Source organism: Sprattus sprattus, assembly GCF_963457725.1.
Source record: "Sprattus sprattus genome assembly, chromosome: 5".
NCBI lineage: Eukaryota > Metazoa > Chordata > Actinopteri > Clupeiformes > Clupeidae > Sprattus > Sprattus sprattus.
The window spans coordinates 8,096,474-8,121,557 of NC_137924.1; the positions used below are offsets into that span (position 1 = coordinate 8,096,474).

At 41.4% G+C, this 25,084-nt stretch overlaps 1 protein-coding gene across 2 annotated transcripts in view; it reads right to left on the minus strand.

Annotated features, from left to right (window-relative positions):
- Positions 1-19,327: 19,327 nt before the first annotated feature.
- LOC308365639 (high affinity choline transporter 1-like) overlaps positions 19,328-25,084 on the minus strand; it is a gene marked incomplete at both ends in the record, with an annotated part of 303,102 nt that continues 297,345 nt past the window's right edge. For both annotated transcript variants that reach the window (XM_080839128.1, XM_080839127.1), the window contains 5 exons: positions 19,328-20,002; positions 21,352-21,569; positions 22,755-22,908; positions 23,070-23,213; positions 23,835-23,983. In XM_080839128.1, the coding sequence (XP_080695254.1) occupies positions 19,328-20,002; positions 21,352-21,569; positions 22,755-22,908; positions 23,070-23,213; positions 23,835-23,983 (1,340 nt within the window). The remainder of the gene's footprint in view (positions 20,003-21,351; positions 21,570-22,754; positions 22,909-23,069; positions 23,214-23,834; positions 23,984-25,084) is intronic.

Consider the following 25,084-nt stretch of genomic DNA (forward strand, 5'->3'; position numbering starts at 1 on the left):
ATTTCAGATCTTAGGCTCCTTTAATTTATAACCTAACCTTCCTCTGTAAGTCGAGTCTTAAAAGGTGCATAGTCCTGGGCAATTAAACTATAAAATTGTGCACCTATAAAAGGAAAATCAGAGCAGCATGCATCTCTAGTCATGATGCTTCATTTGCTTACAGCATACATTCTAGAATCCCCAAGACCATGTCCTCCAGGCCATTCAAAAGATATTATGTAAATTTAAGTCATGAAACACTGGTGTTCGTTTTAAGATTTAGTGGTGAGACCATAGAGAATGAATGAGAACAAAGGGCAGGCAGATATATTATATGATTGCTTTTGAAATGGAGATCAAGACCCCTAAAAAGCCTTTAGGGCACTACAGTTTTTTTTCAGTAGTTAGAATTAAATGTATTATTTCATAGGATAACCTCTTGAAAAAGAGGTGTGTGTGTGTGTGTGTGTGTGTGTGTGTGTGTGTGTGTGTATGTGTGTGTGTGAGAGAGAATGAGAGTACTAGTAAACTCATGTCACTGCTGTGGACAAGTGTTTATTGGCTACATGCAGTTTGCATTATGAATACATGGGTTCATGAATCCATGATACATGGGATCATATAAGATCACAGTGCCAGAAAACTGAAAGCCACCAGAAATATTTAACGTGTCTGTGCTCTGAGGCATAAAAACATGGTCACAATATTACTTTTTGATTAAATACAAAATTATTGCTTTTCCTTAAGTCAGCAGGTCCTTCAAGATCAGAATACAGAATTATTATTATTAAATTAAATGTTTGATAATTGATCTCAGTTAATTTAATATAAATAGCTAAATTGTATAAACAGGTGTCTCCAACCTGTAATACACGCACACATGCTGGCTTTAGTTATTCATCACATTCCAAATGTTCCTTGTTGAATACTAAGTGTGTCTGTTTTGACATCAGAACACTCCCTGACAGATCCTCAGCGGCCCACTCCTATTTTGACAAGGAAGGGTTTCTTGGTCATGCTTGGATGCTCAGATGGGGTGTGGGTCCTGCGCAGAGGTAGCGGGGTTCATCCATAACGTTGAGTGTTGCCACAGCATGTGCCTGGGTCATAAGAGCCCATCCATCAGGGGAGTTTGTCTGCAGCCTTCAAGAGCTCTCTCCAGACATCGCACTTCTATTTCTCTCCCCCCTCTTTCAGACATCGGTCAGCAGGACAAGCTTGTGTGTAATGTGGCTGACAAAATGTTTGATTGGAAAGTACACTTAAAAAATGCTGGATGGTTTTTCCAAGATAAACGCTGGGCTGAGGCTGTTGATCATTTTGTCTGGGTTGTTTTCTGTTACCCAGATGCTGCGTCAGTGTTTGAAGACATAGTGCCCTTTCCCTCCTTGACGTCATCTTCTCAATGGCCCTCTTACTTGAGATACTGTACGTAGCAAGTTTAAAGAAACTCATTATTGTAAAACTGTCCTGTCTAGCCGTTTTCAACATCAGATTACTGATCATGGGATATTATTTGAAAAACTCTCAAATACATTAAAATGATAATGATACAATACATTCAGTATTATGATACATTTAACAGATCATGAAAGTCAGGTCCAAATCATAGGAGAGATTCCAAAAACTGAATCACGTGTAATATATGGAAATCATTTTACAGGGAAATGAGGCCCATTCACCATTAACTGTGTTTGTTGCACATGCTGCAGCCACTACTCATGTCTCTTGAGTGTTCGACAATCAGTACCTCCTCTCAGCATGTGGCAACAAAACCCTGGTTGGAAGACCCCCCGCCTACCCCCAAAGGTCTTAACCACTGGACCCCTGCTGGATTAATTAGAGAAGGTCATTGACATTTTTTTGCTTGCCCTGCCTAATCATAGCGTCCTTGGAAGCTCTCGCTATCATGCTGAGTGATTGCATGCATCTCAGGAAGGGCTATATTTGTTTTCAACATCGAGTAAACCAATTTGTATGTTGCTTTGTTGTAGAGTGATCAATCGCCATTGCACTGAAAGGGCAACATAAATGTAATTAGGGATGTGTGACACAATGGGTTCTAGTGTGGCGGCGGAAACTACGGCTAAAACGGTCTGTTCCCCTATGCAGGTTATGTTAAACTCCGGGCATATATTAAATATTCCACCACGTTTCAACCCACATTTAAAGCCAGCAATCACAAACCATCACTGCCAAAGTCTGATGTATCTTTCGAGCCAAAACGATGCCTTTATTGTAAGAGTGGCACATTATGCCTACATGAGTCTGAATTAGCAAAGAAGCAGGAGCAAATCAAATGCAATAACTCTGTTTTAGATAACCTCAACGTTAATACATATCCTGGCAGGCTTTAAAGAAAGAATGAAATGTTTGTTTTAAAAGGTTAAACCCCTTGAAAGACTTGAACGTCTGGGAAGAGATAGCCTAATTTGTGCGCCTTGGATTAAATGCTTAGTCAGCAGTAAACAAATTACATCCTGATGTAAATACAAACAATGACATTTCTTTTTCTTTCTATTCACATATTGAAGTCTAATTAAGCTAACGCAGTAAAATAAATGTCATGCCACACCAGAACATTTTCAACAAAAGCTTGTCATGTAATCTAAGCGAGCAACACTCATTCTTTTTTGACAGGCTCAGAATCACATACACTGATAAACAATGTGACAATTACTGTAATTTAAATGTTTAGAACAGAAAAAGCACTCAGGTTTATTCCCTGTAAATAGTGCTCCGGGCCAACACTGTCCAGAACCTGCAGCGATATTACCATCTCTTACATTGTAATCTCCTCGGACACTTTCAGTTTAAAGGGATTGATCGGCAAAGTTATTGATTGGCTTTTACCAAACCTTTCACTAATTAACTTCCGCCTGGCTTTGCCCACTTACAGTCTTTGTCCACACCTCTTTCGCTGAAGCGTTTTTTTTTTTTTTTTGTGCACGCGCTGCGCCATTTCCGCTAGCTGTTTTCACACCAGGGCCATTGTGTCTAATGTTCTATCAGGGATTAAGATAAGATGATAAGAGTGGTGAGTGGTGATTTGGGAAATTCATTTTTCTCATACTGTAAGTTATATAGTTATAAAATATTTAGCAGATGCTCTTGTCCAAAGCAGCGAACAAACTTAGCATAAAACAATATTAAGTATAATATTAAATGGAAAACAATACATTATTACAACAATAACAACAATAAGAAGAACAATAATAATAACACTGGAAACTATTATTATGTTCATAAGAATTCCCTTTGATGATGTTTGTCCCGATGCATGTATGTTTTTAAAAAGCACAAAACATATTGGAGCCTATTTTCTCACTCCCTGCTTGGCTTTGGTGGCACTGCAAGGTTTGACAGGGCTGTGAAGTGTCACAGTCATGCAGTGTCACAGTCATGCAGTGTGCCTGTGTGTGTGTGCCTGTGTGTGTGTGTGTGTGTGTGTGTGTGTGTGTGTGTGTGTGTGTGTGTGTGTGTGTGTGTGTGTGTGTGTGTGTGTGTGTGTGTGTGTGTGTGTGTGTGTGTGTGTGTGTGTGTGTGTGTGTGTGTGTGTGAGTGTGTGTGTGTGTGTGTGTGAGTGAGTGTGTGTGTGTGTGTGTGTGTGTGTGTGTGTGTGTGTGTGTGTGTGTATGGTAGGATAGGGACGCTTAATCAGGTTACTCTTGATATTTTGGGAGGACAGAGCAGCCCATGGTGACCTCACCAAGCATCTGTCCATTATTGATGGCTCCTGCTTCACATCTCTTCGGCTGGGTTTCCCAAAAGAGGTCGAAGTGTAAAACAGAGATACATATTTCACTTTTGATCACATGATGAATCTCTCTTAAGCTTGCTTTTTAAATTCAGCTCTGGTTTGAACTGGGGCCAAAGAACTGTCCCAAAGCAGTAGTGAAGACCGTCCAAGAGAAATACTCCCTACATTTATGCTTTCCACTTCGGGTGGTTGGATGATGTATCATTAAAAGAGGGCTATACAGAAACAGAAACAGAGACAGAGAGGCTCAGACAAAACAGAGAAGCCCTGATTAAGATGCCGGACAAACAAAATCAGAGTAAAGACTGAGAAAGTATTTTATCCAGCAACATTCATGATACAGGGTCATCATGAACCAAGCAAAGCAAATACTGCCAGATATATTTGACCAGGAAGGCTTGCAGCCATAACTACTTAACATCCATCAAAATCAGAGTCAAGACTGAGAAAGTATTTTGTCCAGTAACATTCATGATACATGGTCATCATGAACCAAGCAAAGGAAATACTGCCAGATATATTTGACCAGGAAGGCTTGCATCCATAACTACTTAACATCCATCCCGGTCCAAGCTATGGTAGTCTGCAGTGCTTCAGCGTAACAATATCTGATTATTCCAGAGGATGTTTGGAGACTGTCAGGCCAATGTAGGAACAGCATAGTAGAGCTGTCAGGCAGGGAGCTTCTCTTCATTAGCCAGCCCCACTGAGCCTGTCTCTGTCAGCCATTATCCAACCCAACCCTCATTAGAAAACCTGAAGAACCACCTTCTTGCCTCACTTCCTGTTGTCTCTAATGTCAGGGACATTTCACAGCTCTCAGTCTACGGTAGAAAGACAGGAGTTGCTGCCTGATAACTAAATCCCACATAAAGTGTGATAGACTGAATAAATAAACACATTTTATAGATCAGGAAGTGAATATGACATGACAAAATACATTTTTAATAACAATGTATGAAAAATCGTTAACATTTTCACAACAGTTTCAATGCAACTCCTGTGTACCATACATTGCACAACCTCAGGAGTACCACTTCATTACTTACTTCAACACATAGAAGAAAACTCCTGCAGATTAACAGAGCTGTCAGGCAGGGAGCTTCTCTTCATTAGCCAGCCCCACTGAGCATGTCTCTGTCAGCCATTATCCATCCCAACCCTCATTAGAAAACCTGAAGAACCACCTTCTTGCCTCACTTCCTGTTGTAATACTCACTAGAACTCCCAAATATAACCACATCACCCCTATTCTCAAATCTCTTCACTGGCTCCCAGTTAAACAAAGAATTGAATTCAAAATACTCCTTCTTGTCCATAAATCATTAAATAATCTAGCCCCTCCCTATATTTCTGATCTAATATCTCTTCATAACCCAATCCGTCACTTAAGGTCCTCCAATAAATATCTTCTTAATGTCCCCAGAATTCACACAAAAAAACGGTCATGGCGCTTTTAGTTACTGTGCTCCAATCCTCTGGAATAATCTACCGATAGAACTAAGGTCACCTCAATCCGCATTATCTTTTAAGAAGGGTCTTAAAACTTTTGTATTCTCTTTGGCATATAATTCATGATTTTTCTCTTTTACTCTCTTTTTTACTGATCTTTTGCATTTTTAGTTACTTTATTGGGTTTTAAATGTTTTCAACTATTTTTTATTGTGTTTCTTTTACCTAATAAGCACATTGAGTCTATGTAAATATGAAATGTGCTATACAAATAAAGTTTGACTTGACTTGACTTGACTTGTCTCTAATGTCAGGGACATTTCACAGCTCTCAGTCTATGGTAGGAAGACAGGAGCTGCTGCCTGAAAGTACATTACAATTACATTACACATTAAGTGTGATAGACTGAATAAATAAACACATTTTATAGATCAGGAAGTGACTATGACATGACAAAATACATTTTTAATAACAAGGTATGAAAAATCGTTAACATTTTCACAACAGAAAACCATTCAACTTCTAAAAGTTTAATTGGATTCACAGCTGAAGAGGAGGGCTTATTATATCAAGACTAAAAGATGCAATTAGAGGAAGGGTAGCTTACTTTACTGCAAGTGGAACCGTTTGCCCTTTAAAGCTGTTTTATGGAACCATGGATCAGGATCGTGTAAGACACGCTTTGTTCTAAATCACTGTCATGGTACAATTTATGTTTTGTGTGGAGTCTTAACTTTGCACATACTGTATATTGATAGAGCAACACACATCACTCGGATGGGTGCCTGATGAAAAACGTTGAAGAATGTATAGATCCACACTGCAAATAGCTTGCATTCAATTATTTTCTTTTGCAGTGACGTTTCGAGCCAACCAGAAGCTATTTAGTGCAAGGGTCTATCCATTTTTCAACGAGTCTTCACTTCACTACACTTTCACCAGCCTGTGGAACAAGCAATTTCTTTCCTCATTCTACCAAATGAAAATATATCACATGAACTGAGTATGCCTCATGTACTTTCCACTTTTGGAGGAAATTTCAGGATGAATTACTGTCTACCTCTCAAATTCGAAATTTGATTATTAAATAATTTCACATAATCTATCAGGAGAATTGATAAAATACAACACACACACACACACACACACACACAGAGAGACACACACTCTTCAATGTAGGTAGTAGCAAGCTTAACAGGAAGAATGCGAGGTATCTCAGTTTCAATGCAACTCCTGTGTCCCATACATTGCACAACCTCAGGAGTAGCATTTTATTATTTACTTCAACACATAGAAGAGAACTCCTGCAGATTGACAGAGATGGCAGACAAGTCTATTCTCAACATACAGAAACGTTAAACTAACTAACACAATGCGCTAACCCACTGGCACTACAACATAACGAATGAACGAGAATGATAACAGCAAAGCACGTGATTACTAGACACAAACAGGATACATGACCACATGTTAAGTTGGAGCATTAACACAGAACTAGACATTGCTCTTTCACACTTCATGTCGGGAACTACCACAGTCTTACTCATGTACACGAAAGCCTCGCAGGTTACAGTATTTGTATGCAACATATACAACAAAATACACAAGATGCTGAAGCTGTTTTGCAATTCCAATTCTGTCATTCTGTCTGTCTGAGAATACTAATGGTACCAGACTTCTGTTTGTCATAGAGAGAAGGAAGCTTTATATAAACATGTGGACTGGTAATATAACGTCCCATAAGATCCTCTGTCATGTGACACATTGCCCTGTCTCTCATTTAGACGAAGAAAGGGACACTTCCAACATGGCTGATTACATTTTTGAATTGCACCTGTCCCCTGCTCGCGGATGCTGTTCATTTACCACAGACTGCCATGTCTCACCACACCGGCCGCTGACAGCCGAATGGTGTGTAAAATACCGCCTCCATCCGCCTCTTTCCGTCTCTTACCGTCTCCTCCCAATCAATGCAGTGGTAGAGGGGAGGAGGAGCGGTCCGGCTAACCCAGGGCCCATAACTCTCCCAGCCTGATGAGCTCACTGGAGGACTCTTCACCTTCACTCAGGGTTTAATCTGCACTGCCTCACCTTCAATCAAAGCTAATGGAGCAGCTGGCACAGCGTCAGGCCTATAGCCCAGAAACCAGCCTTCCTTCCTTCGCAAAAGCCCACTTCTTCCCCCGCTGCATTTATGAGCTGGGGATGTCAGCGTTCAGCCAAGAAAATGTTTCATGACAAAGAGACACAATATGAGTTGGACCTCATTGAGTTTATGATTGAGGTAGCTGTCTTGGTGAACACTACCACCATCTTGACCGGTCAGAATAACAAGCAATTGGAGCCGCTAGTTTCTCATAGGCCTATTTGTCACCATGTAGTGTCAAATATGAAAAAGATTCAAATAGAACAATGCTATTTATTAAAGAGAAGGTAAAGAACAGATCACATGCTAATGAGATGGATCCTTGCCGCACACTCACACCATTTAGCTAAAAAAGCAGCTTATTCAATCTTTATCTGAGCAATTAACGGACATTGCTCACTTGTGCCGCACTGCGAGCGGGGCGGAATACAAATGGCTCCATTAGTGCGATTGCTCTCTCTGCTACCACATGCCTGCTGAGTCGCATCACCCAGGGAAAGAGCTCACTCACCAGATTGGACAGCGATACTTAAATCATTTTTATAAGACTGCCCAGAGGGTTCGATACACAGGGAGATAGATATTGAACTGAAGAGAAAAGAAAGAGTTAACAAAGACTACCTTCTGTCAATAAATTACACTGTTATTGTTGTCTTTTGCACTCAAATGTTTACGTTTAATCCTTGATAAACACATTATGTTAGAATCTATGATGTTAACTTGAAAATAGTATCAGTAACATCAGTTCCTTCTGGAGTATCAGTTGTTTTGTCACTCTGACGTTTGCTAGAGACTGCATGCTATCGTAATCTTTGAGGTCACTGCTAGCGATAGCAGAATATTGGCTTTGTTGACCTTGCCCTGGTAACACTAACATTATCTACTCAAGGACTCTTGAACATTATCATCAGCCACAAGTCCGTCCTTGACACAACTCCATTTCCCTCGTTTATCAAGCAACAGTAGATATCCTCACAATGCAATCAATACTTAAAGGCACATTATGCAGGCTTTCTGTTGTTTTTTTAGGTGCGTTTCTGTTGTTAACTAGGGTTTATTACATGGCTCTTAATGCTGTAGAATGTTTCATTCACTTGAATGGGGCTTCCCAACGTTCTTCGGTCCGATATTAACCGATAACGGACCGTTGCTATGCAATAATGACCGTTGTCAAGGAAAGTGGCTTTTTTGCCTCTGAGTCACGTCTTTCGTAGCACTCCGCAAGTAGTCGGGTAACGAGTTTCAGCGTCGGGGTGCTGTTCGCCCTGTCGGGGCTTATTTTCCCGATAATGACCTGCGTTCTATACATTATCCCTTACTTATAACACCCTTAAATACATGTTTTGGCCTATAGTAATTTGAAGGAAAGAAAAACAAAATGTTAAATAAAGGCTATAATGTGTATTTACAGGTCTGGATTGCTTTCAGCTTTTTCTCTGCACATGGTCAGCATTGTGCCACAGCCAGAGTGAGATGCACTTCATAGGCTGTCAGGAGAGGCAGCATTCCTAATGCGGGAGAAGCCCTTAAGGTATCTGTGATAAAGAAAGTGCTGTGTGAAGCCCAAACTTAATTCAATGACTTGACCATCAATAATATATCAGTGGTTGGTAACAAGCTTAAAGATATCAGTATTGATTTCTTTGTCTTGTTCTGTCTCTCGGATTCAGAAAACAAATGGCCGTACAGATTCTCTTGGACACCCAATTTAATTTTGTGGTAGTACACACAGAATGACTGCACATCATCCACCATCTTTGAGAAGCCCGTGCTGACGAAAAAAGCCTCCAGACGCACCAGAGTACGGCACATGAGATGACATCAGTAAGTGGGTGGAACAGCGCCGTGACTTGGCCAGAGATCTGGTGTGTGTGTGTGTGTGTGTGTGTGTGTGTGTGTGTGTGTGTGTGTGTGTGTGTGTGTGTGTGTGTCTGTGTGTGTGTGTGTGTGTGTGTGTGTGTGTGTGTGTGTGTGTGTGTGTGTGTGTCTGTGTGTCTGTGTGTCTGTGTGTCTGTGTGTCTGTGTGACTTGTATGAATGAGTCTCAGGCCTAATGGCTGCCAACGGCCCCGCCCTACACCGCAATATTTTATCTGGGAATCAATGTCCTTCATACTCACCCTCCCTCACTCACTCACTTATGCTAATGAAATGAATATGCAGCTATGAGTTAGTGTAAGTGCTTGCTCGCCACCATTCTGACCATTAACATTGTTCTTCTTACTTTTTTTTTATGCAGAGCTTTATTGAAAATTCATCTGATAATGACAAGCCTTTGTCGGTTTTGGTGAAGACTTAAGAGTGCCACATCAGAAAAAGGTGAAAAAACACTTGTTTCTCACAAATTTAAGATCTATATACAAAATCAAACAGCAATGCAATGCGTTGTTCTCAGTAAATGCACATCTATTGACCAAGACAAATCAATATACCTGCCACACAAATATTCAATTTCATTCCCCCACCGCCCCCCAGGATCCACACATATGTGGCCATCACATCACTGACATGTCTGAGTGACACCAAATGAACTCTCAGAGCTTTCTCAAGGTCTCGTGCCTGAGGGCTGGAGAAAATGGCCACTTAGTGGAGAAATACAGCAGGACTCTCACGGTCTGCTGCATGACAGAACCCATCTACAAATCAGCAGCTAAAGGATGGAGGAACAGCATGTCAGGCATTGGGGAAGCATGGGGGAATGGAAGGCTGAATAAACCTTTGTTGGTATTATTTCAAAACACAGATGATATCCGTGATTATTATTCTGAAATATCTCAATCAATTATCTAATGTGAGCAACAGCATTACTTATGTGAACAGCATTACACATTGGCTGCTTCTAATATTCACTGTCTGTCATTCCTCTAGATTTTCTCTTTAGCCAGTCTGGAAGGTGTCCCAATGTGATGTACAAGGGAATAAATGGGTTTGCCAGTATTCTATTAAATTACTCCCCCCGCTCTGGGCACCAATGTAATTTGCGACTGCGGCTTCCTGTATTGATATAAATGGAAGGGATGAATCATAGAGGCATGTAAGACATGGGTGTGTACGCAGTGAGGTACACCTACCATTCTGTAACCTCTCTTTCTCTCTCTCTCGCAGTCGCTATTCAAAGGCTGAGCAATTACATTAAGGGGGGTGCATCACTGAAGGAAACACATAAATATTCCCAATCCTTGCCTGCCGGCCTAGCTTTGGAATTAGGAGCAGTTTAATCAATACTCTTTTATGTTGAAAGAAAAAAAGTAAATGTAAGGTACTGAATTATTTAAAATTCATTTTTTATTCCCTGTGATGGCATGCATTGTGGTGGCCTCGATCTAGTTATGCATCACGTAACATGAGCCTTAAGACCTCAGTGTGGAGAGAAAGACCTAAGGCTACGATATACCTGGCTGGATGAATGTGCTAATGGTGAAGATACAATTCCACAAGACAAACTAAATAGTGCAGACACTTACGCCAATCTGTCCCTATGGGATGTTACAACAGGTCAAGTGGACTGGTGAAAATGCAGATATTACTAAAACATTCAAACTTCAATTTTGTAAACATTTATCAATATCAGAATGATCCCAAATTGATTTTTTGTTTCTGGAAAATAATCGTCTAAAATAGTCCGGTGGTGTGTTTGTTGTGGCCATGATTAAAGAGGAAGTAGAAATGACGCTCAGCTACAGGAATAGTACAATACCACTGGGGCGAGTTGCTTCCTTCTCCTGCGGAAATACAGTCAATAATTAGCACTTGTGTTATTGGACTCTGTTGCACTCATTAATGAATTAATAACCCCCGTGCATCTAATCAATTAGGAATAAGCTGTGGGACTGAGGGTCTCACCAGGAACCCAGATGTTCTTCAGCAGCTGCAAGTGAATTATTCATACATATCCAAACACCCAGTCTCCATGTTTACCAGTGGGCCCTCCTGGAGGAACTGGAATGGAGAAAACTGATCTCCTACACATGTACTACATACGTACTGCATGTCAGAAGCAAACATACTGTTCATGAACACAGCGTAATAACTGACATTAGCTGATCATAAGAGCAAACATACTGTTCATGAACACAGCATAATGACTGACAATAGCTGATTAGGAAAGCAAACATACTGTTCATGAACACAGCATAATGACTGACATTAGCCGATGAGAAATAAGTCTTTCTGGCGAGGGTAACGTCAGGGAGTCTGTGACTAGCTCCTGTGCCCTTGAAAGAGTGGCATTGTCAAAAAAATCTGGCAAGTTATAATGTTTATAAAACATACAATAACTGTGTAGGGGCAGATTTTGTGTCTGCCTGGTCCGAAGATAGCGGTCTCCTCAATGAGATTTATTGGGATCTGAGATGAGCACTAGGGTAGCATCTGTACACCCAATTAGAGCTGAGCTGAGCTGAGAGGCAGCTTTAAGACTGTAGTGACATAAGGTCAGCGGATAGTGGCCACAGTCAGGGTGTCTGACAGCACCCTTTACCTAAAGTGTTTTTATTGCTATGGGGTAATATCACAGTATGGTCTAAACCAATTCCCCATTGCCATAGTGAAGTAACACAGAGTGCACAACTATGGCAGTATGACAGTATGGGTGCGGTTGGGAGCTTGTCGTGATCCTCAGCACCATGACAATAGTATGCTCCGTGGCCCATGACAGTTGGCACGTCAGATGAACCCAGCTGACCCCTGACCAGTGATCCTGAGCACCATGACAATAGTATGCTCTCTGGCCCATGACAGTTGGCACGTCAGAGGATCCCAGCTGACCTCTGACCAGTGGCCGCCTGCACTGGATGGTTCCAGGTCGTGTGCTGCACACTCACTCCCTCTCTTCTCTCTCTCTATCTCTCTCTCTCTCTCTCTCACTCACTCCCTCTCTTCTCTCTCTCTCTATCTCTCTCTCTCTCTCTCCCTCTCTCTCCCGCTCTCTCTCTCTCTCTCACACTCCCTCTCTTCTGGGCACAGGGGGTTTGGTATTGACAGGCCGCGGTGACCAGTCGTCCCAGCTGTGTCAGCTCAATTTCCTGGGCCCGGCGGCAGCATCCTGACAGCATGGGGCTGATGTGGTGTTTGTCAGGCCTCCGGCCCCTCCCCCTCCCCCTTCCCCTGATTCATAGGGGATGGAAACCTGCGGAAAAAAAAAGAATCAAATAAATAACCGGTGATGGTCAGCAGCCACCGATCCATCACTGCCGGCTGCCGCCTCTTCAGCCGCCGCCTGGCTCGGACGATATTGCTCAGCTAAATTCTGGTGCGCCATGTGTCATTTTTAAATGACACTCTCGTAAAGCATTAACGGGACAGCATGAGGGGGACGTTGGCAGAGGTTTGTTAACAAGACAGATGACCCTGCCAGGGATGTGTTCCTTCTGTAAGTGAGTAGACTGGAGTAAAGGTAGCATCAACCGTCAGATAAATATTATGTGCACAGTTCTGTACCAACAGGTGGACGCCAGTGGTGTAGTTCAGGGTATACGCAGGTATACGCAGTATACCCACTTATTTTTCAGTCAGCATTGCGTATACCTACCTCTCAATACACGTCGTTTATCATGTGCTGTATGGGCTGCTTAAAAAATGAAGAGTATACCCACTTCTCCAGGGACCACTACACCACTGGTGGACGCTAACTTGACGTGTTTGGTTCAAATTCTCATATTAACATGGATTAAAAACATCATTCAAACGCATGTAGAGAACCTGAGATGTGAATATATGAACTGGAATATAATCAATGTTTAGACAGGTATGAGGTAATCTCTATGAAGTCATGTAATAGTATTATACTCATTAGCTTAGATGTACTCTGTGGTACACACTGGAAATACTGGAAGTATGATCTAGTAAAATAGATCTTTTTATATATACATTTAGAATTTCCCTCAAATATGCACGTCTTTGTTCAATATGTGATTGTTTATTTTAAATGAAAATTGAAAAGTTTAAACGAAAACAAACATTTTAGCCATCCGTCTTGTTCATTCAGGAAGAAAAAAGGTGTCACCCTCCTTATACGGCTGGAGATATGGTTCCCCCTTCAGCTTTTCAGGCAGTGACAGTGATAAAGTGAAGAAATTACAATGTATCACCATACAAGCCAACAACTCAAGCATGTTCAAAGGACCACATCCTTACAAGAACGTTTTGGCATTTACTAAACAGTTGATATGATAGTTGCTATGGTGTTATTGCAGTAACGTAAACTGTTCAGTAGAAAAGCTGAATGGCTGCTCACAGCAGAAATGTGTGCAGTACATGGCCAGAGCAGAAGCTAGCCGCTTGGTTTCAGTGGCTGCCAGAACCAGGAATGACTTTCCTTTAAACGAAAGAAGCAAAGGAGTCTGGGGCACATTTATATCAAACTGAGTGTAACAGCACCTCAGTGAGGGGTCTAGCATATGGTCTTATCGTTTACTAAAATAAATATTACATTACAGAATTGACATGAATTATTCTCTCTCCACAACTTCAGGTGTGAGGTGTCAATAAACTAGGCACTGTTAGCCACAGGAAATGGCTGCAGGTCATGCTGTGCTAGATTTGTGATGGGAGACAGTGGGGGAGTTTGGAGAATGGTGAAGGAGAGGCTGAGGGAGAGGGAGAGGGAGAGGCTGAGGGAGAGGGAGAGAGAGAGGGAGAGGGAGAGGGAGAGGGAGAGGCAGAAGGAGAGGGAGAGGGAGAGGGAGAGGGAGTGGGAGAGGCTGAGGGAGAAGGAGAGAGAGAGGGAGAGGGAGAGGGAGAGGAAGCAGAGTGCAGCCTCCTTTGAGGGCTCTTGAGTTGATTAAAGCCACACCATGTAAATGGTCACTGAGGGCAGAGAATCATTGGAACAGCAGGTGGTCTGTGGTCTGTGGTGGGCTGTCTGCAGAGGGGCATCCCCTCCCCTGCCAAGTCACATCAGGGCAATTAAAGGCTAAATTGGAAGCTGTCTACTTAGACTTGATGAGATCAATGCAAGAGTAGCCATGGAAGCACACCAAGTACATTGGCCCAGCTCTGAATCAGAGCTTTGTTCACTGACACACACAAACACACACACATACACACACATATACACACACATATACATTCATACATGCATAACATATGGAATCAATGTATACACCAAAAGGCAGGGCAATTCAGCACCGCCTCGTAAATCTCCTGCCATTTTCATTTTCAAAATAATCTCTCACACATTGGTCTTAAATTTGTTTCTTGCAATCACATACTCATTATATCTGTTATATCTCTTGTATTTGTCTTGTGTGTGTGTGTGTGTGTGTGTGTGTGTGTGTGTGTGTGTGTGTGTGTGTGTTAGTGAGTGTGTGTGTGTGTGTTAGTGTGTGTGTATGTGTGTGTGTGTGTGCGTGATGAGTGGACCGAGTCTAATGAAGAATTTCTCTGACATCTGTCTGTTGTTCTGAGTTTGCTCAGGAGGCCTGTCATAATTTCATGGCAGTTGACACATTCTGACGAGAAACAGTTGCCAATACACAGTGCCTGAAACAGGGTAATCCTCCTGTGTATACAAGCCAAATAGAATCTGATTCACCCGCGGCTTCAACCTGTTCTCCGAGTCTCCCCTGTCATGCAGACTGCACAGTATCTGAAACATGACATTCTTCCAATTTTACTACTGTCAGAGCCTGAGCCCTTCAAAGTTCAGACATTCTACATTTAATCAATGTATCGTTATCAATGTATCAACAGGCAATAGTGTGAAGGAGTAGCAAATGTTATCTGTTCATGCACCCTAAGGCTCTTGAGGTGGAGAATGAGATTAGAGTTCTTCCTAAGAAGATGATGACCCAAGGATCCTGGTGTTCTAACTGGCACTCATTTGCCATGGAAATACCCATTTCGTCCAAACTGAACTGTGGTAAATCATATGCTCTTGCCATTTCGTCTGTAACAAGTCTAGAAATCTTTTGGATTTTACAATAATTACCGGGGAAATGAAAAAGCCATATCTGTGTTGAATAATAACAGGGTTTAATGGTGCGTTTAGAAAGCATCGTAAACTGCTCCTCTAGTACAATGAACACTGCTGGATGTGATATGAAGCATTGTTTCAGTTCTGAAGAGATGGCAACACCATGCGATAGTAAAAGAAGGGATAGACATCTTTGTTGTGGAAGGCAACTGATCTTATGAAGCCAGTGCCCATTTGCTGACTGCTACACAAAGTGTCTGTTCAGCTTTTCATACCGGCAGCTCCAGCCGCAATAAATCCCACTGTAATTTATGTCCTTGTCTGTGAGCACTCTTGCTAATAAACTCAGACGCTGCTCGGGGCTGGAGGAGGAAGGCTCTGGCTTCCTGTAACTAACCCACACACTGGAGATGAGAGATGAGGCCAGGGAGCTATTGGATGGCCCTCTAATTACTCTGGTCAACACTGGGATTGACTTGCGATACACAGAAGTGCAGGTACTCAGCAACATTTAGATACCTTTTTAGCTCAAACCTATTTACAAAGTTTCATCGTACAGTTACACCTCTCTATGCTCCATGGTTGCTACGCATAGTAATGAAATGCTTCCTAGTTAATTTTGATGTATTTCATAAAAGTGTCTTTATGAAATACATTTAAACATTGCAGAGGGGCAGGTTTTGAAGGATGTTTCTGGGTGGGGATAGGGTGTTCATTGCCAAAAGCCAATTTCTCACAAAAGTGAATGGAGCACTTTGAGACCATCCACCATCATCCCACAAATCACTTGCTAATGAGCACTTAGAGCAGTGGAAGAATCCCAGGAAACACTGCATCAGCATTCTCAATCTACTGATGGAAAATAATGAACAAGCCTGATAATATAGCTAAAACACACATGGAACTGCAGGTATGAAATGGGTGTCTGTGTTTCTAATGTGGAAGGTAAAACTCTGCTTCAGTACATCTTGGACCACTGCAGGCTTTCGTATATTTATCTCCAATACTGGCTAGTCTTTTGAGTCAGTGCTCAGTGCAGTGAAGTACTTCTCATTGGTATACAATCAAACCATGTGAATACAAGCATATGTCAGTGGTCTTTACCTCACAGCAAACAGAAATGTTGTCCTTCACATGTGTATCTGTTGGTTCGAATTTAAGACCGAATGCAAATACAGGGTCTCAATTGATCCTATTTCAAACATATGTTATCATGTGACATTCATAAGTCTAAAATGTGCCTCCTTATACGCATAGGGTGTCAAGTATTCAAATTCAGATTCGACAGGAACAGTTCTGTTGAAGATATTCATTACCATTGAGTTAACACTCCCATCAAGACTGTTGATTCCAAATGAGCATTCATGATAAAGAGTTGTAAGGCTCCAGAGAATGGGTTTCTAGGATGTCCACAAATTTTAATTGGAATTTTGTATTCATTCCCATAACTTTCCAAGAGAACGTCATAGGTGGAGTGGAGCCATGGGGGAACAAGGATGATGCAATCAGTGTGGGACGATAGTTGGAAATTCAGTGACACATCAAACACAGACTAACTTCGGGGAGACCTCGTCGAATGAGATCGGAAGCCCAAAGGCAGAACCTCTGGGTGTTTACACTCACGCTGAAATGAAAACACAATCCCCAGAAGAGCGAGCAGTTCACTTCACAATATGAAAGCTGCAGCACTCTGAAAACGCTAAAAATAAGTCAGTTGAACACCAAGTCTGAAAAGCCAATAAAGCAATGTTGTTATGGAGTCCAAATGGTTTAGCCTTGTATTGAGAGACTGTTGTGGATGAGATTTCACTGATAGATGGACCATGAGGAGGTGCGTTGGGTGGGCAGCTTTCGGTCACTTCATGGAAACATATATGATGGGAGAATGAGACGCACCTTTGCTGCTGTGAACATCTCTATCACCAGCGTCTATGGTGCAAGAGCAGTTAGTCAGGAGTATGCTGGTATCTATGGTTGAGCAATGGGGTTTGCTGTCTTAAGAAGTAGAAGGAGGGGATCATCTTAAAATGTTAGAATTGTCTTGGTTAAAAGAGAGGGTTAAAAGGAGCAGATCTGACCAGGGTTTTTTGTTGTTTTTGTTTTGGCTGCTTGTGCTGTCAAGGGAGATTTGATTGGCGGGTGAAGAGTTTAATCTCAGGCCGTGCACCTGCGGAGCACCATCAATCAGAGGAAGCCTCAGAATTTAATAACCGTGGCAACCGTCAAACTTGTCAATCACGCCCACATTAGAAGTCAGAGGTTCACACACAATAACCGACACATAATGGATGGCATCCCCTCTATGCAGACAAAAGGTGCTATCTGACAGATGATAGCTTCATTCCTCTCTATCTAAGCTGTACTGATCGAGCACCGCATCATTCAAAGTTGATGTAAAAGGATAAACCCAAGAACCAGAATATTTATCCATTTTAGCATCTTCTGCTAAAACAGTAGGCAGGTAACCAACATGTTAAACAACATAGTTTATTCAATGTTTCCCACATATTTATTTTCACCATATAATTTTTTTGACATTGCATAAATAAATATATTTTCATGACTTATAGCTGTTCTTCACCTACCAAAAGAAAAAAATATACCCAAGGAAAAAAAGAAATGGCAGGTTGTAAAGTATCTTGCCTGTGCATATACTATTTTGTATATATATTTTTATCACACAAAAATATACATTGTCATTACATCAAATAACCATAGATACCTTGCCAGAAGATGAACTGGCTGGATGTTTTTTATCTGACATTACAGTTTCTGAATGGTTTTACGTTGACATATATAACACAAATATGTTTCTTTTTGATTAGTTCTATGCTGAACAGGAGGGTGTACATTCACATTCAAGTCTAAACAGTTAGCCTCATACATTTACTGACACATACAATCAGGCTAGGTCCCAAACAGAACACAATTAAGGCAATTCATCTGATGTACTAAGGTCAGACCCCACCAACTACACATTGACAACACTGATGTCAGAATACAGAGACACAGGACTCCACAACATCAAACCCACAAAATTGCACTTCTGGGGACATTTCTGTTTTTTTATGTGATGCTCCTTTTGATGGTATGGCCCATTGTTGATAGTCAACCATCAGTATCTTATAAACATTCAGCTTACGTTCAGAATATCCTTGACAACTAAGCATTTGAACTGCCTGTCAACTAACTAAAACCAGCCATGACAATAACTAACCCTGGCCATAACCCCAAATCAAACCTCATGGTCAACAGTGTGTGTTGACAGAGAGTTTGTTGATTGTTGTTAGTGGGCCATCCAAATAAAGTGAGGACCCTGTGTTGTGCCTTCCATTGATAAGACTAGCAATAGCATTACTGGAAGCAGTGGAATACTCATACACCCCATGCCCCTTGACTGGATAGAATCAGCGTGCGTATGGATTGGGATCTGTACTGAGGCTGATCATGTTACAGCAACAAAGGCCTTGAGAGTAAAAGGTCTGTGTACCAAATACAGCCATCAGCAAATATAACACCGTTTACACCAATATATCTGAATGTCTTCATTAGTAAAAGGGATTCAATTTGGCACATCAGAAGATCATTTAGTCATTGGCATTTTTGTGTACAACAGCATATGTTGATTGCTTGCCCAAAATGTAACATGATATTTTCAAATGAAATATAATTCTACTTCTATTAACTATTACTCTTCAAGAGTAAAGGAATTCATAAAATTCTATATACGAATTATTTACAGAGTATACAGTATAATCTCTATCAAAATATTATTGCTCCATCTATTAGGACAATACTAAACCAAAGGAAACAAACACAAATAACTAAATAATTGTACATACCCGAAAGTGGATCTCACATGAAAGCAGATGCATTTCCAACTTGTTATTATTGTTTTAGTTCCTTTATATGTCTTCTTGTGGCAAGAGTCTTCTTATGTGTTATATCACTTATTAAAAAAGTGGAAATAAGGAACTACAGCAACAACAACAAAAAATGGCACAACATTTATGCACAAAAATATAAAGGCAACACAGGACGACCACTGAAGAAGTGCTGCTTGAATAGGGAATATTTTAGTCATGTTCTTTGCCTAAAAAGCCATGTTCATTGCCTAAAAAGTCTGGGCTGGAGTCTCCATCGTCACTGAGAGCCTCTTTGTTGGTGAATGTTCCTGCCAACGTCGTGCTGAGACGGGCCGTGACTGGTGCCATCTCTGACAAGTTGATGTTGTCATCGCCCACCAGAGTAGTTTTATCCATGATCTCTTTACTGTGCTTGGAAAGGACCCCATCCAGGAAGTCATACTTTGGTGACAGCTTCCCACTTTCAAAGAGATACTTGGCGAGGTATGAGAACGCCACATTACCCAAGAAGGAAGCGAGCATTGACACGGTCTTGAAGGGAAACTTTTGAACGGTGAAATGTTCCACCTCCTTGGTGAGCCTATGGACCTTCTCCGCCGTGTAGCAGCCTGGATAACAGATGAAGGGGGGAAGCTTGAGGTACGGCTCTCCACCTCCGATGCGCAGCACGAGCCCAAAGACGTACCCGGCCACAGAGCCGTATGTGTTAGTGCCTTTGACGAAGAGCACACTGATCAGTTGGGGGAAGATGATCACGTAGACCAGGTCTGAACTCAGGTACCAGAGGCCATACACCGTGCCCGTGAGCAGGGCCATTGCTGTGGCTAAAGCTCCAAAGACAAAGATGGTGATCCTCATCACCCAGATGATCTCGCGGTCTGAGGCCTGCAGTTGGACAATACAAGTAAGCAGAAGAGCACAATTACATTTAAGAGACACTTTTATCCAAAGCGACATACAAGGATGTTTAAACTGATGGCACACTGCACATCAGGAGCAATTAGGGGTTCAGTGTCTTGCTAAAGGACGCTTCGACAGGGAATTGAACTAGCAACCTTCTGATTACTAAACGACTTCTCTACCTCCTGGACCACTGTCGCCCCAAGAAGAGACCACGGACAATGACAAAGAAAGCCTTTTGGAGAAGTTATCAGTTATCTTCAATATCAAAAGCAATATCAATAACCTCATTTACAAATCTATTGACAAACCGGCTCACAGCCCATGCACCATAAGGACTTTCTGTACTACCCTTCCACCACCATTCTAGATCTGGTGTTAGTCTAGATCTGTAACTTGAAGTAACAGCAGCACATCTTTACTTTAGGGTGTAATTAACCATTCATGAGACCAGGTGACAGTCAGAAAATTCTCTATATACGAATGTTGATGAATTTTATTTGTGTTGTGCTGATGTAACTGAGTGGTTATCAACAATTTGAGTTTTTGCTATCTGTTGCACTCATGACTCGCAGGAGATGATGAGCTGTTTGGAAAGGCAAAAGTTTTGTCTGACCACTACGACAGGGACATTGCGCCCACGTGTCCAGCGCAACTCCTATGGTTCACGCCCTGCTTTTAAAGCAGCGATTTCTCAGCAGTCATGAGTGCACACCTCGCCGAATGCTGATGTAACCGAGTGGTCATCAACAATCTGAGTTTTTACTATCTGTTGCACTCATGACTGCTGAGAAATCGCCGTAGGAGATGCGCTGGAAACGTGGGTGCAGTGTCCCTGTCATAGTGGTCAGACAAAAGCGGAGCCCCTTTCGCCACGGGCCCTAGCACCCACACCCTGCACTCCCTATAGTTAGGCCACTGTGAATGAGTGTAGATCAGACACAAATAAAGAAGACTGACAAGACAAAACAAATGAATGAATAGAGATCAAACTCAAATAAAATAAACTGACAAGACCCCTCAGTCCTCCAAACCACTCTAGACAGGTGCTATGGATGGAGGTGTGTGTCGTAAGCGGTCGCTGTCCTGAGCTAACTAAGAGCGTGTGCCATTATAAACCATCGTTAAATAATAGTGATGCTAGTATTTAAATGATTGTTACTTAGTGGGTTTCTAAGAAGGTGGGGGAGTTGAGCAAAATAAGCTGACACATAAGCATTGTTATGTAAGTTAGAGATCTACAAAGACTCTTACCGACTGACGGAAAGCAAGTTAGAGGACTACAAAGATTCTTACTGATGGAAAGCAAGTTATAGATCTACAAAGACTCTTACCGACTGACGGAAAGCAAGCTTGTAGATGTTTCGAGCAAACATGGAACTGGCCGAAAGAATGGATGAGTCAGCTGATGACATCACAGCTGCTGACACTGCCCCCAGACCGAAAAAAGAGATGTAGGAAGGGCAGAGATACTGGAGCACGATGGGGAGGATCATGTCAGACTGCTCATTCTCCATGGGGGGGATAGGGCCATACGAGGTCTGGTTCCAATCTGTGGAGAATTAGAATAGAATAGAATAGAAAAGCCTTTATTGTCATTGTATTTTCATACAACGAAATTTGGAGTGCTTCTCCTGTTGGTGTGACGAGGGACAACATATACTGTAACACAGCAATAACATATAACACAACAATATTACATATCTAAAAACGGTAGGAATGGCATCAAAATATATAAAAATATTAAGAGTACATAAAAAGGATGAGGAGGTTGTTAATCGGGCCTCATGTATTACAGAGAAATCTGCCCATCCTGTACAATACATGAATATATCGACAACTAAATATTTCTTTTCATTTTGCTCTTGAAGAAATGAGACAGATTGTTCAGTAGGAGACACATACACTAGAGCTCCATCAGACCATGACACCAGATTGAACATCCTTCCCCTCATCCGTGAAGTCTTCTGTCAGCGTGGCTTGTTTTTACTCTCAAACAACATCATAAACTGTCACTGATTAACTGTGTCTTCAATGTTATAGCTTTGTGATCAACAAAATTAATTAAACCCCCTCAGATGCAATATTCACAAAATTCTCAGTGAAATGAGAATTCTTCAATAATGGATGACAGGAGCCATCTGTTGTCGTCGTGTACAAGCCTGCGTCATATCTGTTTCCTTAAGATCTCAAGTCAGTTCAAATCCACCCAAGCAACTGGAGGGACAGCTCCAGGGCTTACTGTTGTTTGTAAAAACATGCTTTAAACCAAACTTTTCTCTGTGGAAATCATCATCAAGTCAGTAAATACACATCACAACATTTCAATGCTTTGATCTAAGAAAATCTCTTAATTTAGACATTAGAGAGTATAGCTCATTCTTGACAACATTCTCAGTTACAATTTGAGAAGTGTTGTTGTTTGATGTGTTATTTCAAACCTAGTACTCTCACTATAGGGAGGGGCAACAATAACATACAGTATGTAATATCCAGAAAATATGCCTCTCCACCTTACGCTACCAACAGAGTCATTGACATGTTTAATGTTTATGCTTGAAGTGTAGCTGCTGATTCCTGAAACTCCTCTGATTGAGCATGGCCTCTCTGTCTAATGTGTGTAGGGTAGATGAGTGTGTTTACCTGAGGATCCTCTGTCTAATGTGTGTGAGGTAGGTGAGTGTGTTTACCTGTGGATCCTCTGTCTAATGTGTGTAGGGTAGGTGAGTGTGTTTACCTGTGGAGGCCCCTATGGCTCCTATGAGGACTGAGGGGATCGCCATGACGATACAGCCGGCTGCGGCCAGGAAGGAAAGGACTTGTGCATAGGTAGCTGAGGAGGCAGAAAGAACCCGCTGGAAATACACCTGCCAGGGAATCCCCCCCAACATCTAGAAACAAGAATGCCATTGTAAGCCCAGACATAATCCAATAAAACATACACACAGAGAGTATTTATGGAGGTTAATATGGTACATCAAATATGAACTTTTACGAACAAAATTATTTATTTAATTTGAATGATAAAGGATAAATATATATCTGGTTTTACCAGAAGGCAAAAGTTGTCCATCCACATCCAGCCATCGGAGGAGTTAATGTGGCCAAGCCATGGGGTTTGGTGAATCTCCTTAACCGCGCTGACACTGATGCTTGACACCGCAGGGTGTGAGAGGGCAAAAGGCACGCTGATCCACTGAAGAGAGCCAATAGAAACATGTGACACACATCCGAAACTCTGAGACGAACTCTGACTATACTACATGTCATGTTTCTGGATGTGTCCAATGAACTCTGACTATACTACATGGCATGTTTCTGTAGGTGTCCAATGAACTCTGACTATACTACATGGCATGTTTCTGAATGTGTCCAATGAACTCTGACTATACTACATGGCATGTTTCTGTATGTGACCAATGAACTCTGACTTTACTTCATGTCATGTTTCTGTATGTGACCAATGAACTCTGACTTTACTTCATATCATGTTTCTGTATGTGACCAATGACAGTTAGATGGTCACTTTTTCAGACCCAGGCTCTAACATGTTTGACTAAGCTAAACCAGGATGCTGTCTTAACTCTAAGATCTGTGATCTAGGTTTAACTTTTGACGATCTACAACACTTCCCAGTCAAAGCTTCAACAGTGAAAATATCAACACTACGTTTCTATTTTCCAATGATATGTTCTATACAAATCCAATGCCTAAACCTCTTTGGACCATATTTTAAAATAAAATAATATGATAGACTAATAACATTGAAATGATTTAGTTGCAAGCTACACTAAACATTGTAGGAGTGCACACTCACCAAGCCAATAAATATACAGAAGAGTTGAACCACATCTGTGTACGCCACAGAATAAAGTCCTCCGACCAAAGTGTAGAAGATTGCAATGAGTGCTGAGATCACCACAGACATATTGATGTTGATATCTACAATCACACTCAATGTGGCTCCTGATGAAAGAGAAAAGTCATATTTATTGTTAAAGGTAAACAAATAGCTATCTATATATCCATAAACCATCTATAAAATGCCCTGCATATGTGTACAAAACATATAACTGGTTAAATACAAGACACATTTAAGTACTTATATTCAATTTGCCTTAGTTAACTTAACCTCTACATGGTAATGGGTGCAAAATCAGTCACCATGTATGGAAGTAGGGATGCACCGATACCACTTTTTTACAAACCGATACGAGTACGATTATTTTTATTTGTTTACTTGCAGATACCGAGTACCGATACTGATACTTCCAAGATTTGGTTTCCATGAAAGATTTTATTTTATCCTCTGCAGGTTATGTCAAGCCTATAGTACAACATTAACAGAAGGCTATCCCAAGCCAAAAATAAACAGAGCTTTCTGGTTTAAACAAAAAAAAAAAGAGTCAATATTATCACATTAGACAAAATGTAAATATAGACAGATGGCAATTTAATTTGCTGCATAGTTAACAACACAGTCTGCTTAACAAAAAGTGAACAGAACTATCCTGGATAAGAACATGAGCACAGTTCAGTTACAAAAGGATCAACAACTCTCTTCCTCCCCTTCTCTCTCTCTCTCTGACTGTGTGCGTGCGCGTTTTTTCTTTTGAAAGACGTCAGTAAAGATTGGTTGCTTTGGTCAGTCTTGAGCCACTGGCATGAGTGAACTTTGTGTGCTTAGCACTATGGTGCGTCTTCAGATGTTTAATCAAATTGCTTGTGTCAAACGAAGTACTTTCCTTTCCGCCCCTCGACACTGTAACAGTGCAGATCTTACACTGTGCCTTACTCCTGTCGTCATTTATCTTAAAATTAGTCTAAATCGCCGTTAAGGCATCACAACGGTATAGCGAATGTTGACAATGAATTGGGCGGCTACGTTCTTGCAGCCAAATTGACACTTGCCTGAAGTTTGACTGTGTTAGGGAAGTTGTTTGCAACCTAGCCAACATAGCTATCACAATAACATTGCAAAGAAGTTAACGCAAAAGCACTTAATATTTAGTCTGGGAAGTCCCGCCCCACTTCTTCCGGCCAAATTGATTTTGCCTCAGAACTGGG